The sequence below is a fragment of the Arachis ipaensis genome, chromosome B4, assembly GCF_059453495.1.
Source record: "Arachis ipaensis isolate K30076 ecotype BB chromosome B4, ASM5945349v1, whole genome shotgun sequence".
NCBI lineage: Eukaryota > Viridiplantae > Streptophyta > Magnoliopsida > Fabales > Fabaceae > Arachis > Arachis ipaensis.
In genome coordinates this window covers 9828489-9849291 of record NC_142439.1, presented here as the reverse complement: position 1 = coordinate 9849291, position 20803 = coordinate 9828489, and the positions used below count along the sequence as shown (strand labels likewise).

Below are 20803 nucleotides of genomic sequence, written 5' to 3'. Positions count from 1 at the left end.
TTCTTTCTCATATTGCAGTCTCTCTTTTTATCCCCCCTAGTTCAGTTTTGAGGTTGGAAAATTTGAAGACTTTGTTTGAAATAAGTGTAGGATTTTGGCTGGGTCGAGCTCCAGAGTGTCTTTGTGTTGGTGCAGTCATGCACCCACAGATGAAGTGAGGTATCTGAATTGTCCTTGTGCCATTTAGGACTACAGAGATGTATGAAATGGCATGCTTAGCTTTTTTGATCTGTAGCATTTGTTTGGATATTTGAATGGTTCGGTTCTGATATCTTGTATAATGAGATGAAAAGGGCCCTCCGGCAATCTGCTTTTATCCTGATGAGGGAGTTATCATGGTGTTTCTTTGGCCACAAAATCGACTGGCGAAGATTGTTTCTTCTGGCGGCTGTTTTGACTATATCTAGTATTTTGTTTCAAATGCTTGTATATAGGTATTTACTAAATGATCAATCTCCTTATGAAAATGATTCATCACACCCATCCTTGAATAACAGCACCACCAAAGAGGCAATACTTCAGCAGGTTTGCCTCAGCCTTCCTTACTCTATTATTTTACTTAATTTGTCAAATGAAGTAGTCCAATCAGTCGCATTTGAGTCAGAGAGAGCAGAAACCCACCTGGATAGTTCAATCTCTAGGAGTAAAAGGGAGGAAAAGCTTGCTGATGCAACAAAAATACATGATTTTCACCCCCTCTTGGTGTTCCTTCTTATAAGCAGGTAGAAATTGGTGAGACCTTGAACCTACCACCTTTTCTATAAAGTCACCAATAAGTTGATGCATATATATTTCTCAGAGACACATACAGTTGTTGCCACCTCATGAGGCCCTTGTGTATGCAAAGAAAGAGATTGATAATGCCCCTTTGGTTAATGAAGATCCTAATCTCGATGCTTCTTTATTTAGGAACATTTTTGTTTTCAAAAGGTACCTCAAATTTATTTGTTTTTATTTTTGAGCGCATACATATTCATCTTGCAAGAAGGATTGGTTTGTTGTTAATACTTATTAATATTCATGATACTGAATTGAAGCATTTTATTTTATACTTTCCTTTAGGAGTAAAAATGTGAAAGAGTTCACATTTGTTGGTCACATGCATAAACCTGTCAAATTTTGCATAATAAGCTTTTATCACTGCACATTGATTTCCTTATGTCAAACCTTTTGAGAATATATTCCACTTGTGACCATGGTATATCACTGTCTGAACTACACAACCCTGAGTGCGGGATGAGCCTGATCCTCTGTTCCATGGCAGTAGTTCTACAAATACTTAGAAGACGATGTCTAGTCAAACTTTTATTGAGAACAAAACTGGTTTGCACCCAGAAGAAAAGCATGAATACAGATTGTGCCACAAAAGGGACAAACTTTTCGTTAAACATAATCCCCAAGATAGCTGGTGGAATGGATAATTTCGAGCCAGCTGTCGATCATATTGATGATATGAATCCAACACAAGCAAGAGCGAGATGAATACATGACGGGTTACATGATACTTAGCAATATTAGCAACTTTGTTAGGAGTAGTAGTTAAAATAAAATAAAAATAAATAAATAAAGTATTAATATATTTTTAATTAAATTTTGACTTATTTCAATATAAATTTTCTGTCATGATTTTTTAACCTTAGATGAATTCGTATTTTATTGTGTATTCTACGAATATCTAGGCATTATTTTAGGAAGGATGAGATATATCCTTACTTCCATTTAGTAGAGAATATTGTGTCTTTACCAATGCAATGATCAATTGCGATACATAATTTTTCTTGAGAGATTCCCACTTACCATATGTTCCCTTTAAAAAAATTATTTATATGATTATTTATCATTTATTCCAAAAAATGATTATTTATATGATTAACTATTATTCATTTCGGAGAATAATTATCTATATGATTAATTATCATTCATTTCGAAAAATGATATTAATATTAAATAAAATGTCATAAAAGATAAATAATAGAGAACTTCACTGGTTAAGCTTACAGATTACTTGTAAATCTAACATAAGGGAGAATTGAACTTCAAAAACTTAAAAGCCTTCAATAGGCCCACTTCATTGATTAACAATGTGCACAGAAGCAAGTACTATAGGTTCACTAATTTTCTAAGATTAGACACAGGAAATAATCTATCATGGGGTTGGAGGAGCGTTTTTGAGGGAAGAGTTTTAAAAAAGTGACAAAATTTTTTTAAATATTTAAAGATTTGAAGATTTATTTAATCAAAAATTGACTGGCAATAATAATATTCTTCTTAATTTAAGGATTGCTACTTGTTTTTAAGTTTAATAATTTAATTATTTATATAAGATAATTATTTACTCTATTTTTTAAATAAAAAATAAAATTATATAATATATAATAACTTTATAAATTTAATTGTTAACATTATCTTCGTTATTCTAATCATGTAGTTCATTCAGTTGCTAACTACTTAAATGCAATTATGAATTATGTTTATAACCTATAACTATGATGTTATGATTACTCATGTTTGGTCCAATAAAAGAGCCCAAATCTATATACGTTGTTGGAGGCATATAAATGAGCCCACCAACATTGACAAAAAAAAATGATATACTAGAGTCAACTAGCTATTTACCCAAAAAAAACATAACGGAGTCCAGTTGCCAACCACCTCCCTAAACACTAAACGGTATTTGCAATGTAGCTGGCTCTCCCATTAGCCCATCCGACAAGTTGCAGAAGCCTCTCGAAACTTGTCTCCCTGAGTGTAGCAACATCTCCACTTGTCACAACATCCTTGCATCTGTATGGTTTACATCTGTACGCTATAAATATCCTATATTTTATCTATGTTCTTTATATATCCTGGCATCCTGCCAAATTTTCTTGGGTTTCGCTGCCATATCCAATTGCTGCAGAGAAAGTCTTGTACAGCTTAATTTTAATTGTCCTTTTCTTCTGCATCTCTCAATTTGGTAGATTAACTGTTAATTTGTGTAAATCTAAATTTTATTTAAAAATTTACCGTTGATCAGTAAATTATTATGGCCATGAATTCTTTACTCCTACTTTTTTGTAGGAGTATGATTAACCATCATTAAAATAATAACAAAATATACTCCTTTTTTTGAAAAAAATTATTAATTAGATTTTGATCCCTCAGACTTTTTATTTTTTAACTTTTTTCCTTTTCTTTTTGATTTTAGATTTAGAGAACCCTAGCTAAATGGAAGTTCTGGACCCTGTACCTTACGGCTTGCGGAAGAGCTGTTCGTTACTATAGATGCATCTGATCTGAGCAGCGGATCATGATGCCGGGGAGTTGTTCACAGCGGAAGAAGTTGGAAAATGCTAGAGTTTTTCTTCCAATTTCAATCATTGCCATTCTCTCATCCTCTTCCTCTTCTCGTTCACTTATCATCGCCACCGCAACACGCCTCAGATAACATGAGGAGTAATCCGCCGCCGCCGCGCAAAACGCTATTTTTTCTCCTGCGAGCTTCTCCTCCTTCCTCGAGCTTTTGCTCTGCTAGCTTCTCCTTATCCAGTAACGTTCCTTCGCCTCCTCGATCTGTTTCTCAATTTGCGTTCTAACTTCTGACTTTTAGATCTGTAACTAAATTCACATCCTCTTGTTCTAACTACTTCAATGATTGTTATATGCTAATTATTCTAATTACATCCTCTATCAATAATGTTTTCGATTTTGATTTTGTATTCACTCTTAATTATTTTTTCTAGCATTTCATCTTTCATGAGGCTTTAATAATTGACTCGATGCTCTTTATTGCTTATTTCTTCCTAGTAATTTCATGGAAGTTCTATTTCGGTTCATTTCTTGTGATGTGCTGCTATCAAATTACCGAATTTAGGGTTTTCTCTTCTTGATTTTGGTTTTGGTTCCATCGAATTTTGATTTTGGTCCACTCCCTACGATTGTTAATTTTGTGATTGTGCCACTACTTGATTGTTAATTTTGGTTTTGGTTCCATGAAATTTTAATTTTCTTACTGATGCAGAGGTACATAAAGCAGAACAATGACGTTGCTCTCTGTGCACCAGGGATGTGTATCAATTTCTTTCACTTCTCTACTTTCTTCATGCACATTATTACCTCATTACTTCTTTTTCCATTAGGTTCCATCAAGAAAATAATCATTGTTTTAATATAACCAATATGGTACTATTACTTGATTGATTGTGTCAAAAGCAATTAAGAATTAAGATACAGGAGTTTTCGATATAATTGAGTTACTTTGACCTTATTAATCAGTAGTTTTGAATTTTAGATATAATCCAAATAAAGAAGCTAGTATTAGTAATTTTAAATTTTGATCTAATAATGGAAATCCATCTTGCATTGTTTCTTCTTGAGTTCTCTCTGTGCTTCTTGAGTTCTCATCACTTTTGGCTAATGAAGCTCAAGCAAAAGCTGAAGTAGGTGATAACTATGTGTATGCAACTATTGATTGGTCGCCTCATGATAAGTTGTTAGTATATTGATCATTCAGATAGCATATGAGAATTAATATCTTTTGGAGCTAATTTATAAGGGTTTTAATATTTTAGGTATCAAATAGGTGTTTTACTCTAACTTAATTATGCCGTGGATTTAATCTATTCGGGAATGACAAAATTCTATTCACAGGGAATTTTTGAAAAGCTCATGAGCAATGCTGTTAATGCCTAGGAACTGCACTTAAAAGGAGCTGTGTATGTAGCAATATTTGAAGTGTTTTTATGATTTCAGTATCTAATTTATAATTGAGGTTTGGTGTTTAAGTGTTGTTTTGTATATATCAATTGCACCTTTATGAATCTGTTGAAATTTATATCAATTGCTGCTCTAAAAAATTAAGACTGTTTAAATTAAAGCTTTACCAAATTGAATTTAAGATTTATGTGGTGATTGAATTTGTTTGTTTGCCATGTACAGGGGTGACCACACAGTAAAGATAATTGATTGTGAAACTAGAAGTTGCGTAAAGGTGCTAGGTGGTCATAGAAGGACGCCTTGGGTGGTAAGCTTGTAGTCTGGCTTTCCATAGTAATTTATTGGATCTATGCCATTAATTTCTTTTGGTGCTTATTGTATAAAATGAATGCTCCAGTATGAATTTTGATAAGATATGCATTTAGAAAGTGACAATTCTATGGAATTCAGCACCAAGTTTTCATTATTATCCATCAAAACCATGGGCTGTTGTTCAAATTGTGTGATTTTTTAATGTTTTGTTATTTGCTTACTGAATACTGTATCCTAAATTGGTATTTGAATAATTTGTTCAAGTGGTTAGTAGTTGTTGGTTTGAATAATTTGTCAAAAAGACTTGCTGTGATAAATATGAAAATGAGAGAGCAAGGTTAAAAGTTAAAAAGATAAAAAGAGAATTAGCTGGGCTAGGCTTTTACTCCCTACTCAGTCTCTGAGCTGCGCTGCAAAATCAATTATCTGCAAATTCTGTTTTGGCTCACTTTTATTTGACACAACAATCTTACTTCTTTCAGCTTGATGCTTCGTCTTAATAGGACCTTTGTCACTAGTCCTCTTATTTGGGATTTGAAGGCACTTCAAGAGAATCCTCACTAGTTCTCAGCACACAAATTTTAAGAGGAAATGTTACTGCAATAAGCAAGCATGAAATTGGATTAGTTAATTTAGAAAGACATCTAGCCACAGTTAAGCATGATTCAAATGAAACCAAAACACCTGAAACTCCAAAGGTTGTAAAGTTTTAACAGATTAAGCTATAATTCTATCAAAGCTAGAGAGAGGGATCAAAAAGTAAACATTTCTTTTCCTAATAGGATTTCAGCAACAAAATTGCATCATACTCTAACCATAATCTGAGGAAAAAGAAGTTTGTGGAACCCATGTTTTCTGATCAGTGAATTTTGGATTAGACTTGCATTATTTCATACATAATTACATAAAGATATTGACTTTCAGCAATAACAATATTACGTGCCACACCAAAGGTGATGGATACTTGCAACTACCTTTAATTCAAACATATTCTCGGCACTCAAAAATTAGTGGTAACATAAGGCATATTCATCATTCAAAATACAAATAACCATAGGTTAAAGACAATCACCAGTAATCAAACAGAGGTGATAGAAGCAGGTAAGCAGGACTTCAAACTTTGGTTCATAATAGTAAATAGCAATAGTCTAACATGTAACAAACATAATATTTGAATAGATCAATGTGACAAAGAACACAATAAATCCACTAACGAATGAAGGATAGCGAATTTTTCTTTTTCATTTCTATGATAGAATAAAAAAGCAAATGCTTCACATTATAACAATCTCGGATGATGCACGGAGCACACTAGGCTGAGCCGAAAGGTCTGAAACACAAGGGAACGAGGAAAGTGTTAACACAAAGGATGGCAATCCATTGTGCAAAATGGTGTTTGTTGATTGTGAAGGAGGTGACTAAAGGTTAAAGGTTAACCTAATGTAACTGTAGCATAAGAGAATTGGACAGCAGAGAACTGCAAATAGAGGCTTTGGCTGCCACAAACCGGCAGACTAGCTATAGCCAAAGAATGCTGCAGCTCTCAATATATGCAAACCAGATAATGCAATCTACATGATTCTATTCAATGGACAACAGGATTAAACTTCTAGAACATTTTGGATCCACCAAAAAAGTGTAATGCCGCAAATATTATCCTAAGAATGGGTGTCAATGACATGGATTTTGGTCTAGCTCAGAGTCAATTCAATGATACACCAAAGAGAATGCAAAGCAAAGTCCCCAATTTGATTTACCCTACTATGAATTAGCAATCACTACCACTACCGAATGAGCCCCTCACTCCACCCGATGTCTTTTTGGGATGAATTTTGACTCTTTATCAGCTGTGTGAACTCTTCTTGGCAATCACTAACTGAAGACAAAAGAACCATGAAATGATTCGCCATAAACTAGCATCAAGCCATAACAAAGAGTACAAACCTCAGCCTTTGCTAGTTGAGGTTTTGACGTTGAAAAGGGAATGGTTCAACAAGGATTTGATCCCCTCATGCTCAAAGTTCAGATTTGATTGGCCTTTACACTCAATTTTGTTTCATTTTCATTGCAATAACATTCCTCCTAACTATTGAGTAGTACAGCAATATCATCACTATTATCCCCAGAATCAAGGCTGGAAGAATCAAATCCAATTGGCAATTTCTGAGTGTGGAACCTAATAGCTATTTTGAAATCATTAAAAAACCTCCTGAAATTCAAATTTGAATCCCCTCTGCCTCCAAGTTTCAAGCTAAGAGAAGCAGCAGAACACACACTTTGCTTTGTGACATTGAAGTGCAAGTAATTTGATAAAGCTAAAGCGCAATTATCAGAGCCAAAGGTGAAGAACCTGGAATCAAAGGCAAATCGACCAATATGGGATACAAAATCATGGACAAGACCATGTTCTTGTTGAACACTCGCCGAATGAAACATGGTTTTTGTTCCGTGTTACTCTGCCGAGGTTACAACTACCATAAGAATAAGCCAATAAAAACACTAAAAACTAATAAATATAGTAGCAAGTAGAGAGAGTTGACATGAGAAACACCACCATTACCACCACCAACAACAACCACAACGTGTGTTAACCATTTACAACATAGAAAGTGCGTGTGTATAGAGGTCAAAGTCAGAGAGAGGGTCAAAGAGATTGAAGAAGTAACAGTGCAAAGAACAAAGAAAAAAAACATACGAAATGATGAATTGAAAAGGCATAATGATTAACTAACCTCCAAGCGTTGAAGCAGAGTCTTGCGCGGTGGCGGCGGAAGCAGGTTACGCGGCGGCAGAAGCGTCTTGCGCGGCGGCGGCAGCAGGTTGCGGCGGCGGCAGAGGCGTGTTGTTGCGGCGAGGATATGCAAACGAGATTTGCAGCAGAGGAAGAGGATGAGAGAATGGCAGAAATTGAAATTGGATGAAAAATCTAGCAGACATGCTTCTCTTCTCTGAATGCTTCTAATCTGAAATAAAAAAGAAAAGAAAAAAAGTTAAAAAAATAAAAAAATTGAGGGATTAAAATCTAATTAGTAATTTTTTCAAAAAAAAAAATGGTATATTTTGTAATTATTTTAATGATGGTTAATTATACTCCTACAAAATAGTAGGAGTAAGGAATCCATGGCCGACATAAAAATATCATAGAGTTGTTAAGTAAAATTGTCAAGTGCTTCAATTTGAAATGTTAAACGGCCGTTGAGGTGAGGTTAAATAGAATTAGACCTTTTTGGTTGGAACTGGTGGTGGATGGTGGTGTTGTGCGTGTGTGCGCTCGCGCTCGCATATTTTGATTTGACTTCGGCCAATAGAGAATGCGGGCATGTGGTTACTATTTTATTAGGCCATGAATTCCTTACTCCTATTTTTTTGTAGGAGTATAATTAACCATCATTAAAATAATTACAAAATATACCCCTTTTTTTTTGAAAAAATTACTAATTAGATTTTGATCCCTCAAATTTTTTTATTTTTTAACTTTTTCCCTTTTCTTTTTGATTTCATATTAGAAGCATTCAGAGAAGAGAAGCATGTCCGCTAGGTTTTTCATCCAATTTCAATTTCTGCCATTCTCTCATCCTCTTCCTCTGCTGCAAATCTCGTTCGCATATCCTCGCCGCCGCAACACGCCTCCGCCACCGCCGCAACCTGCTGCCGCCGCCGCGCAAGACACTGCCGCCGCCGCGCAAGACTCTGCCTCAACGCTTGGAGGTTAGTTAATCATTATGCCTTTTCAATTCATCATTTCATATGTTTTTTTCTTTGTTCTTTGCAGTGTTACTTCTTCAATCTCTTTGACCCTCTCTCTGACTTTGACCTCCACACACACGCACTTTCTATGTTGTAAATGGTTAACACACGTTGTGGTTGTTGTTGGTGGTGGTAATGGTGGTGTTTCTCATGTCAACTCTCTCTACTTGCTACTATATTTATTAGTTTTTAGTGTTTTTATTGGCTTATTCTTATGGTAGTTGTAACCTCGGCAGAGTAACACGGAACAAAAACCATGTTTCATTCGGCGAGTGTTCAACAAGAACATGGTCTTGTCCATGATTTTGTATCCCATATTGGTCGATTTGCCTTTGATTCCAGGTTCTTCACCTTTGGCTCTGATAATTGCGCTTTAGCTTTATCAAATTACTTGCACTTCAATGTCACAAAGCAAAGTGTGTGTTCTGCTGCTTCTCTTAGCTTGAAACTTGGAGGCAGAGGGGATTCGAATTTGAATTTCAGGAGGTTTTTAATGATTTCAACACAGCTATTAGGTTCCACACTCAAAAATTGCCAATTGGATTTGATTCTCCCAGCCTTGATTCTGGGGATAATAGTGATGATATTGCTGTACTACTCAGTAGTTAGGAGAATGTTATTGCCATGAAAATGAAACAAAATTGAGTGTAAAGGCCAATCAAATCTGAACTTTGAGCATGAGGGGATCAAATCCTTGTTGAACCATTCCCTTTTCAACGTCAAAACCTCAACTAGCAAAGGTTGAGGTTTGTACTCTCGTTATGGCTTGATGCTAGTTTATGGCGAATCATTTCATGGTTCTTTTGCCTTCAGGTAGTGATTGCCAAGAAGAGTTCACACAGCTGGTAAAGACTCGAAATTCATCCCAAAATGACATCGGGTGGAGTGAGGGGCTCATTCGGTAGTGGTAGTGATTGCTAATTCATAGTAGGGTAAATCGAATTGGGGACTTTGCTTTGCATTCTCTTTGGTGTATCATTGAATTGACTCTGAGCTGGACCAAAATCCATGTCATTGACACCCATTCTTAGGATAATATTTGCGGCATTACACTTTTTTGGTGGATCCAAAATGTTCTAGAAGTTTAATCCTGTTGTCCATTGAATAGAATCATGTAGATTGCATTATCTGGTTTGCATATATTGAGAGCTGCAGCATTCTTTGGCTATAGCTAGTCTGCCGATTTATGGCAGCCAAAGCCTCTATTTGCAGTTCTCTGCTGTCCAATTCTCTTATGCTACAGTTACATTAGGTTAACCTTTAACCTTTAGTCACCTCCTTCACAATCAACAAGCACCATTTTGCACAATGGATTGCCATCCTTTGTGTTAACACTTTCCTCGTTCCCTTGTGTTTCAGAACTTTCGGCTCAGCCTAGTGTGCTCCGTGCATCATTCGAGATTGTTATAATGTGAAGCATTTGCTTTTTTATTCCATCATAGAAATGAAAAAGAAAAATTCGCTATCCTTCATTCGTTAGTGGATTTATTGTGTTCTTTGTCACATTGATCTGTTCAAATATTATGTTTGTTACATGTTAGACTATTGCTATTTACTATTATGAACCAAGTTTGAAGTCCTACTTGCCTGCTTCTATCACCTCTGTTTGATTACTGGTGATTATCTTTAACCTATGGTTATTTGTATTTTGAATGATGAATATGCCTTATGTTACCACTAATTTTTGAGTGCCGAGAATATGTTTGAATTAAAGGTAGTTGCAAGTATCCATCACCTTTGGTGTGGCACGTAATATTGTTATTGCTGAAAGTCAATATCTTTACGTAATTATGTATGAAATAATGCAAGTCTAAAAGAGGATGTGAATTTAGTTACAGATCTAAAAGTTAGAAGTTAGAACGCAAATTGAGAAACAGATCGAGGAGGCGAAGGAACGTTACTGGATAAGGAGAAGCTAGCAGAGCAAAAGCTCGAGGAAGGAGGAGAGGCTCGCAGGAGCAAAAATAGCGTTTTGCACGGCGGCGGCGGAAGCAGGTTGCGCAGCGGCGGCGGATTAGTCCTCGCGTCATCTGAGGCGTGTTGCGGTGGCGAGGATAAGCGAACGAGAAGAGGAAGAGGATGAGAGAATGGCAGTGATTGAAATTGGAAGGAAAACTCTAGCATTTCCTAACTTCTTCCGCTGTGAAAAACTCCCCGGCATCATGATCCACTGCTCAGATTAGATGCATCTATAGTAACGAACAGCTCTTCTGCAAGCCGTAAGGTACAGGGTCCAAAACTTCCGTTCTGCTAGGGTTCTCTGAATCTGAAATCAAAAAGAAAAGGAAAAAAGTTAAAAAATAAAAAATTTGAGGGATCAAAATCTAATTAGTAATTTTTTCAAAAAAAAAAAGGGGATATATTTTGTAATTATTTTAATGATGGTTAATCATACTCCTACAAAAAAGTAAGAGTAAGGAATTCATGGCCATAATAATTTAGTGATCAACGGTAAATTTTTAAATAAAATTTAGATTCACACAAATTAACTGTTAATCTACCAAATTGAGAGATACATTGAGAAATAAAAAACAAAAATCGTACGAATATAGCCCCCATTAGTTACCAAATATCATTGAAATGTATGTAATATTGTACTACTGCTTGCAGAAGAAAAGGACAATTAAAATTAAGCTGTACAAGACTTTCTCTGCAGCAACTGGATATGGCAGCGAAACCCAAGAAAACTTGACAGGATGCCAGGATATATAAAGAACATAGATAAAATATAATATGGTGTGGAGCCAGGAGGAACGCACGATAATTGTTATTTTTTGAGACAGAAATAGAAAAAGAGAGAGAAAGGCGAAGGATATTCGATTTCCAACTTGTCCATCTCCGTTCGTCACACAACAACCGCACTTTCTTTTGTTCCGCCCGAACTGTAATTCGTTCTTTTTCTTTTTCTTTTTCTCTCTTCCTTTTCTCTAAATTTTGAACTTTTTGATTCTACAATCGAACTTTTCCTTTACAAATTACCCAATTTGCCACCCGTTGTTCTAATCGATCGCTTTGTATCGGACGTTGCCAAGCATACTTGGGGATTAAAGGGCTCCACTTTCCTAATTGGCTCGGTCACTCACTCTTCTTTCACTTTCACTCTCACTCTCTCAATGTTCTGACCTTTGCCGTCCGCCATTCGCTACCGGTCGCCTGCGTCTCCTTCGTCTGCTCGGCTACGCGCACAGCCGCACGTCGCTCTCTACTTTCTGCTCTGCTTCTCCGTACTTTCGCAGTCTCGCTCTTTGTTCTGCTTTGATGCACGTCGAGTCTCTGCCACCGTTCACTGTGTCTCTAGTAAGCCGCTGCTTCTTCAGTTTCGATTTTTAAGATTCTGGCTTCTGACTTGATTTTTTTTTTACTAGATTCTGAGTTGGGATTGTGTTCTAAGTTAGGTTGTTGCTTAATGTGATTCTGAATTTAGTATGGATTGTTTCACTAAGTTTTTCTGTTTCTGGATTTTGTGGATTTAGAGGATGAGTTGTCTGTATTATGAGTTTTTGTTGTTGAAAAGCATTGATTTTGTTGAACCTAGTTAGGGTTTGGTTAGTTATAAGAGGCTTGTTGCATTCTAATGGCGATTTCCGGCAGATGCCAAGTGTCGAGATTTAGGAGCACGCAGTGGTCTTCCATATCGTGTTGATGACCCATGCATGCTTCCTTCCTGCAGTAGATTTTCTTCCAGTTATGTTTTTTTCCACAATAAGAGATTTCATCAATGTGTTTTTCAATTGAATTGTATATTTGCAACGCAAAAAGGGATAATTGAATTATATATTAAGAGAATTGACGTTGAATAATTAGCCTTGACTTGACAATGTTGCCTGCAAGATCTTTAATTTCTAGCAGTTTGAGTGGAAATTCTTTGTCTCGTTTAGTTGTTTTAAAGTCATCAATAAATTTAGTGAAAATTAAGCCATTTAGTTTTCATTTTAACTCAATCAGAATACTATCAATGAATTTTTCACCTTCAATTTTATTATATCTTAAATTTATATACTAATGGATATTTTATAGTAATATGCATTACTCTATAATGGTCATAATCATAATAATACATTTTTTAAAGAACAATATTTAAAATTGTGAAATTGTGAACTTTTAATACTAAATTATGAATAATTTATTATATAAATTGTAAAATTTTGAATTTTATTAAGTTAGAAATTATTGAATTTATATATTTAAAGTTTTATATATAGTTTTTTTTATTAATTTTATTTAATATTTAATTAAACCGATTAAACTCCGGTTGAACCTTTGAACCAGTGAACCAGTCACTCTATCGGTTCATTAACCGGTCCGGTTCTCGTAACCTTGGTTCTAAAGTACTTGTTATAATTGTAGTACTATTTTAATTTATTATGTGTTTGAGGTTGAAATTGTTAATTTTAAATGCGTATATTTGAGTAAATATATATATTATATATGATATATACATATTTTTAAAAAAAAATTGTAATAGGTAAACTCTTACAAGTCTATGAGTCGAGTCTAGGTCAGTTTCACGAGTTTATTTAGACTCGCGAGTTTGACAATCTTGAGTGCAAGATATTAAAGGCTTCATTCCAATTTGGTGTGCTTGATGAATGCAACTTCCATGTTATTGGTAATCCTAAATTTTTCAACCATTTTGCTTTCCATTCTACTTGCTCATTCTTCTCTTGTGAAATTCATCCTGTTTTTGCTCTAGGAATGTATGTAATAATTTAATGCTTTAAGATTTTATCTTTCTTGTTATTCTATTTTTATTTTCTTTACACCTTTCAGATCAGACAGAAGAGGGGAAAAATGGTGAAATCGTCACAATATGAAAGATTCTCAAAGGATTTTGTAATGGGAGGGGTAGCAGCAATCATATCGAAGAGTGCCATGGCACCAATCGAGAGAGTGAAACTTCTATTGCAAAACCAAGCTGAAATTATTAAAAGAGGGCAACTCAAGAAACCATACATGGGTGTGTGTGATGGATTTAAGAGGGTGTTTGCTGAAGAGGGTGTCATTGCCTTTTGGAGAGGTAACCAAGCCAATGTCATCTGATACTTCCCTACACAGGTGAGTTATTCACTTCATTGACATCTTGATTGGTATTAGACAACTCTAGACCCTTCTCAAGTTTGTGAAGTAAATAGGTCATGGCTCATTGTAATCTTCCACAGTTTTTATTACTTTTCCATGTATCTCTTAGTAATATAGATAAAATAAGGAAGTGGAAATAGAAAATATAGCATGAATCTGGCATGTGCTGCATTTGTATCCATCTTGTATTGAGTTCGGTCTGCACAAGCATCCCGCATTAACGCAGGGTCCGGGGAAGGGCCGCATCCAAAGTGTGTAATGTACACAGTTTAACATGATATTTATATTAGTAGTTGTTTCCACGCTTGAACCCGTGACCTTAAGATCACACGGAGACAACTCTATCATTTCTCTAAGAGGAAATATGTTATTCTATTACATTTTGGTGGGATGATGCAAATATGTGTTGTAATACCCAATCTCATTTTTCTGAAATGTGTCCAGTTTGTTTGCAATTAACACTGGAAGCCTTCTATGTGCTTTTATTGTCAATGCATGTCTAATAGCATCAGCAAGGTATTGGCACTAAAATCAAATAATGGGCAATACATATAGAAGACTATTTGTTTTTATTGTTGTATATTCCCATCAATAATGTGATTGTGTATCAACTTTCAAATAATGGTTTTCTGTGTTTGTTTGAAATAATGTTTGAGCAAACAGTTGATTGGTCTATAGGCTTTCAATTTTGCATTCAAAGGTTACTTCAAAAGCATTTTTGGGCAATCCAAAGAGAGAGATGGGTACATTAAGTGGTTTGCTGGAAATGTGGCTTCAGGAAGTGCCGCAGGAGCAACTACTTCACTGCTTCTTTATCATTTAGATTATGCACGAACACGATTGGGCACTGATGCATTGGAGTGCTGTGCTACCGGTCAGCGCCAGTTTAAGGGGCTAGTTGATGTGTACCGTAAAACCTTGTTAAGTGATGGAGTTGTTGGCTTGTACAGGGGATTTGGGGTGTCAATAGTGGGAATCACAATGTACCGAGGAATGTACTTCGGGATCTATGACACCGTGAAGCCTGTCATTTTAGTTGGGCCTTTCAAGGTAAGAAGTACTTATATTTTTGAACGAGAGCTCAATGTTTCACAATAAATAGGAAAAGTTCTAGTTGATACTTGATGCTTTAACTGAAAATTCTTATGGTATCTTAACAATTAGTCTGTTTAGTCTGTTTCAGTTTCACAATAATATGTGGGTCCAATGTTGAAGTGACCCTTGATTACGCAGGTTTCCATGATGATCAAACCCTTGAGTTTGAGTATTCATCTTCAGGACATTTAGCAAGTCAGATAACAGTATTTCAGATGACTAGTCACTTAGCACTAGTTCAGTTCTTTGATGATCCTTCTTTCTAATATGAGCCTTTCTCATTTATTTCTCCACAGGGAAATTTCTTTGCTAGTTTCTTCTTAGGTTGGAGCATTACAACATCAGCAGGGGTTTGTGCATACCCGTTCGACACACTGCGTCGGAGAATGATGCTAACATCTGGACAACCAAACAAGTATTATAACGCAAGGCATGCATTTCGTGAGATTGTTCGTTAAGAGGGTTTTTTAGCTCTATTCCGAGGTGTTACTACAAATATGCTCCTTGGTGTCGCAGGAGCTGGGGTGCTCGCTGGATATGATCAGTTGTGCTTCTCATCTAGGCACTAGTATGCAGGTTCTGAGAGAGAAATACAATTTGAACCTAGAAAACCTATCTACCATTTAGCTTGACTTCAAAGTGCAATTCATTTATATTCTGGACTGTGAATATTATACATGGTTTGACATCTATTATTTTCTTAACACAATTCATTTACTTTTTTATAGGAGATAAAATGATAGAAGATAAATATTAGCATATTGTTTATTCTGATATACATACTCAATTTCTAAACCTTAATCATTGTGTATCGGATAGTATTTCAAGATTTTGACCAATGAGCTTATGAAAGAAAATGAAGAGAATAAACCAAAACGAGGCTGACATTGATCAGGAAGTAAAAACTAAAACTATTATGATTAGGAAGATAAACAGCAACAAGTGGAATCGTACTACTGGAGCAAATAATTGAAGAACTCAAAGAGCTTAAAATTATTGATTAATGGTGCTTGGTGGTACATGTTCAGCTTTCATCATCTTGGTACTGCTGATACTCTGCAACAAGATCCTTCATGTTGCTCTCCGCTTCGGTGAACTCCATCTCATCCATTCCTTCTCCAGTGTACCATTGCAAGAAGGCCTTTCTTCTGAACATGGCAGCAAACTGCTCGCTCACTCTACTGAACATCTCTTGTATGGAAGTTGAATTGCCAACAAAAGTGTACCATTACAAGAAAGCCTTTCTTTTGAACATGGCAGCAAACTGCTCGCTCACTCTTCTGAACATCTCTTGTATGGAAGTTGAATTGCCAACAAAAGTGGGTGAGCAGTTTGCTGCCATGTTCAGAAGAAAGGCCTTCTTGCACTGGTACACTGGAGAAGGAATGGATGAGATGGAGTTCACCGAAGCGGAGAGCAAAATGAACAATCTTGTTGCAGAGTATCAGCAGTACCAAGATGCCTCCCCTGAAGAAGACCAAGATGATGAAAACTAAACATGTACCACCAAGAATCAATAATTTTAAGCTCTTTGGGTTCTTCAATTATTTGCTCCAGTAGTACGATTCCACTTGTTGCTGTTTATCTTCCTAATCATAACAGTTTTTACTTCCTGATCAATGGCAGCCTCGCTTTGGTTTATTCTCTTCATTTTATTTCATAAGCTCATTGGTCAAAATCTTGAAATATTATCCGATACACAATGATTAAAGTTTAGAAATTGAGTACGTATATAAGAATAAACAATATGCTAATATTTATCTTCTATCATTTTATCTCCTATAAAAAGTAAATGAATTGTGTTAACAAAATAATGAATGTCTCCCAGTCCAGAATATAAATGAATTGCACTTTGAAGTCAAGTTAAATGGTAAATAGGTTTTCTAGGTTCAAATTGTATTTCTCCCTCAGAACCTGCATACTAGTGCCTAGATGAGAAGCAGTTGAGCTGATCATATCCAGCAAGCACCCCAGCTCCTGCGACACCAAGAAGCATATTTGCGGTAACACCTCGGAATAGAGCTAAAAAACCCTCTTGACGAATAATCTCACGAAATGCATGCCTTGCGTTATAATACTTGTTTGGTTGTCCAGATGTTAGCATCATTCTCCGACGCAGTGTGTCGAACGGGTATGCACAAACCCCAGCTGATGTTGTAATGCTCCAACCTAAGAAGAAACTAGCAAAGAAATTTCCCTGTGGAGAAATAAATGAGAAAGGCTCAAATTAGAAAGAAGGATCATCAAAGAACTGAACTAGTGCTAAGTGACTAGTCATCTGAAATACTGTTATCTGACTTGCTAAATGTCCTGAAGATGAATACTCAAACTCAAGGGTTTGATCATCATGGAAACCTGCTTAATCAAGGGTCACTTCAACATTGGACCCACATATTATTGTTAAACTGAAACAGACTAATCAGACTACTTGTCAAGATACCATAAGAATTTTCAGTTAAAGCATCAAGTATCAACTAGAACTTTTCCTATTCATTGTGAAACATTGAGCTCTCGTTCAAAAATATAAGTACTTCTTACCTCGAAAGGCCCAACTAAAATGATAGGCTTCACGGTGTCATAAATCCCGAAATACATCCCTCGATACATTGTGATTCCCACTATTGACACCCCAAATCCCCTGTACAAGCCAACAACTCCATCACTTAACAAGGTTTTACGGTACACATCAACTAGCCCCTTAAACTGGCGCTGACCGGTAGCACGGCACTCCAATGCATCAGTGCCCAATCGTGTTCGTGCATAATCTAAATGATAAAGAAGCAGTGAAGTAGTTGCTCCCGCGGCACTTCCTGAAGCCACATTTCCAGCAAACCACTTAATGTACCCATCTCTCTCTTTGGATTGCCCAAAAATGCTTTTGAAGTAACCTTTGAATGCAAAATTGAAAGCCTATAGACCAATCAACTGTTTGCTCAAACATTATTTCAAACAAACACAGAAAACCATTATTTGAAAGTTGATACACAATCACATTATTGATGGGAATATACAACAGTAAAAACAAATAGTCTTCCATATGTATTGACCATTATTTGATTTTAGTGCCAATACCTTGCTGATGCTATTAGACATGCATTGACAATAAAAGCACATAGAAGGCTTCCAATGTTAATTGCAAACAAACTGGACACATTTCAGAAAAATGAGATTGGGTATTACAACACATATTTGCATCATCCCACCAAAATGTAATAGAATAACATATTTCCTCTTAGAGAAATGATAGAGTTGTCTCCGTGTGATCTTAAGGTCACGGGTTCAAGCGTGGAAACAGCTACTAATATAAATATCATGTTAAACTGCGTATATTACACACTTTGGATGCGGCCCTTCCCCGGATCCTGCGTTAATGCGGGATGCTTGTGCAGACCGAACTCAATACAGGATGGATACAAATGCAGCACATGCCAGATCCATGCTATATTTTCTATTTCCACTTCCTTATTTTATCTATATTACTAAGAGATACATGGAAAAGTAATAAAAACTGTGGAAGATTACAATGAACCATGACCTATTTACTTCACAAACTTGAGAAGGGTCTAGAGTTGTCTAATACCAATCAAGATGTCAATGAAGTGAATAACTCACCTGTGTAGGGAAGTATCGGATGACATTGGCCTGGTTACCTCTCCAAAAGGCAATGACACCCTCTTCTGCAAACACCCTCTTAAATCCATCACACACACCCATGTATGGTTTCTTGAGTTGCCCTCTTTTAATAATTTCAGCTTGGTTTTGCAATAGAAGTTTCACTCTCTCGATTGGTGCCACGGCACTCTTCGATATGATTGCTGCTACCCCTCCCATTACAAAATCCTTTGAGAATCTTTCATATTGTGATGATTTCACCATTTTTCCTCCTCTTCTGTCTGATCTGAAAGGTGTAAAGAAAATAAAAACAGAAAAACAAGAAAGATAAAATCTCAAAGCATTAAACTATTACATACATTCCTAGAGCAAAAACAGGATGAATTTCACAAGAGAAGAATAAGCAAGTAGAATGGAAAGCAAAATGGTTGAAAAATTTAGGATTACCAATAACATGGAAGTTGCATTTATCAAGCACACCAAAGTGGAATGAAGCCTTTAATATCTTGCACTCAAGATTGTCAAACTCGCGAGTTTAAAACTCGTGAAACTGACCTAGACTCGACTCATAGACTTGTAAGAGTTTACCTATTACAATTTTTTTTTAAAATATGTATATATATCATATATAATATATATATTTACTCAAATATACGCATTCAAAATTAACAATTTCAACCTCAAAACACATAATAAATTAAAATAGTACTACAATTATAACAAGTACTTTAGAACCAAGGTTACGAGAACCAAATCGGTCAATGAACCGATAGAGTCACTGGTTCACTGGTTCAAAGATTCAACCGGAGTTCAACCGGTTTAATTAAATATTAAATAAAATTAATAAAAAACCTATATATAAAACTTTAAATATATAAATTCAATAATTTCTAACTTAATAAAATTCAAAATTTTACAATTTTACATAATAAATTATTCATAATTTAGTATTAAAAGTTCACAATTTCACAATTTTAAATATTGTTCTTTAAAGAATGTATTATTATGATTATGACCATTATAGAGTAATGCATATTACTATAAAATATCCATTAGTATATAAAAATATAAGATATAATAAAAATTGAAGGCGAAAAATTCATTGATAGTATTCTGATTGAGTTAAATTGAAAACTAAATGGCTTAATTTTTACTAAATTTATTGATGACTTTAAAACAACTAAACGAGACAAAGAATTTCCACTCAAACTGCTAGAAATTAAAGATCTTGCAAGCAACATTGTCAAGTCAAGGCTAATTATTCAACGTCAATTCTCTTAATATATAATTCAATTATCCTTTTTGGGTTGCTAATATACAATTCAATTGAAAAAGACATTGATGAAATCACTTATTGTGGAAAAAAACATAACGGGAAGAAAATCTACTGTAGGAAGGAAGCATGCGTGGGTCATCAACACGATATGGAAGACCACTGCGTGCTCCTAAATCTCGACACTTGCATCTGCCTGAAATGGCCATTAGAATGCAACAAGCCTCTTATAACTAACCAAATCCTAACTAGGTTCAACAAAATCAATGATTTTCAACAACAAAAACTCATAATATAAACAACTCATCCTCCAAATACAAAAAATCCAGAAACAGAAAAACTAAGTGAAACAATCCATACTAAATTCAGAATCACATTAAGCAACAACCTAACTCAGAACACAATCCCAACTCAGAATCTAGTAAAAAAAAATCAAGTCAGAAGCCATAATCTTAAAAATCGAAACTGAAGAAGCAGCGGCTTACTAGAGACACGGTGAGGGAGGAACGGCGGTGACAGTAAGCTCAGAAGAGGATCAGTTTGCAACGGCGAGGCCCCGAGCAGAGATTCCAGGCGAGGCCCCGGGCAGAGATTCACGGAGGAGAGGACGCAGATTCCAGGCGAGGCCCCGGGCAGAGATTCACGGAGGAGAGGACGCCCTTGAAGAGGATTGAGTAACCGTTTGCGTGATGTAGAGGAGAAGAGGATCGAGGACGACGATGACGATGGCACCCTCTGTCACTGCCGACGACGACGATCACAGAGGCGGGCTGGGGTGACGGTGGCTGGTGGGATTTCACAACAAGCACAGAAACGGTGATGAAGAGAAGAGTGGCGGCGGCTGGGGGCTGACGTAGCGGCGGTGTTTGTCCTGATAGGATTAATTGGATGAAATTAGAGATTCATTTTGGTGTGAGAGTGAGAGAGAAGAGAAAGGGGCAGAGGTGTTACGCTGTTTGAGTGAATTAATATTCTGACGGATAAAAAATA

The 20803-nt window shown here is 35.9% G+C and overlaps 2 protein-coding genes and 1 long non-coding RNA gene across 3 annotated transcripts; 2 read left to right on the top strand and 1 right to left on the bottom strand.

The window, feature by feature from the left end:
- Positions 1-3258: 3258 nt before the first annotated feature.
- Positions 3259-5589, top strand: LOC110270891 (uncharacterized). The gene is made up of 3 exons (XR_002360634.2): positions 3259-3528; positions 4918-5002; positions 5490-5589. It is a non-coding gene; the product is annotated as an uncharacterized LOC110270891 (long non-coding RNA).
- A 7941-nt stretch (positions 5590-13530) lies between these two features.
- Positions 13531-15497, top strand: LOC110270890 (ADP/ATP translocase ER-ANT1). The gene is given in 3 exon segments (XM_088484349.1): positions 13531-13809; positions 14512-14883; positions 15225-15497. Coding segments are annotated over 3 exon segments (909 nt in total). The 5' UTR covers positions 13531-13545.
- Positions 15498-16662: 1165 nt separating this feature from the next.
- On the bottom strand, positions 16663-20791 carry LOC107638811 (ADP/ATP translocase ER-ANT1). The gene is made up of 4 exons (XM_088485642.1): positions 20299-20791; positions 18541-18826; positions 17467-17838; positions 16663-17125 (listed from the first exon to the last, which is right to left on the bottom strand). The coding sequence occupies exons 2-4, from the start codon at positions 18802-18804 to the stop codon at positions 16850-16852; spliced, it is 912 nt and encodes a 303-aa protein (XP_088341768.1). The 5' UTR covers positions 18805-18826; positions 20299-20791; the 3' UTR covers positions 16663-16849.
- Between the last annotated feature and the right edge of the window lie 12 nt (positions 20792-20803).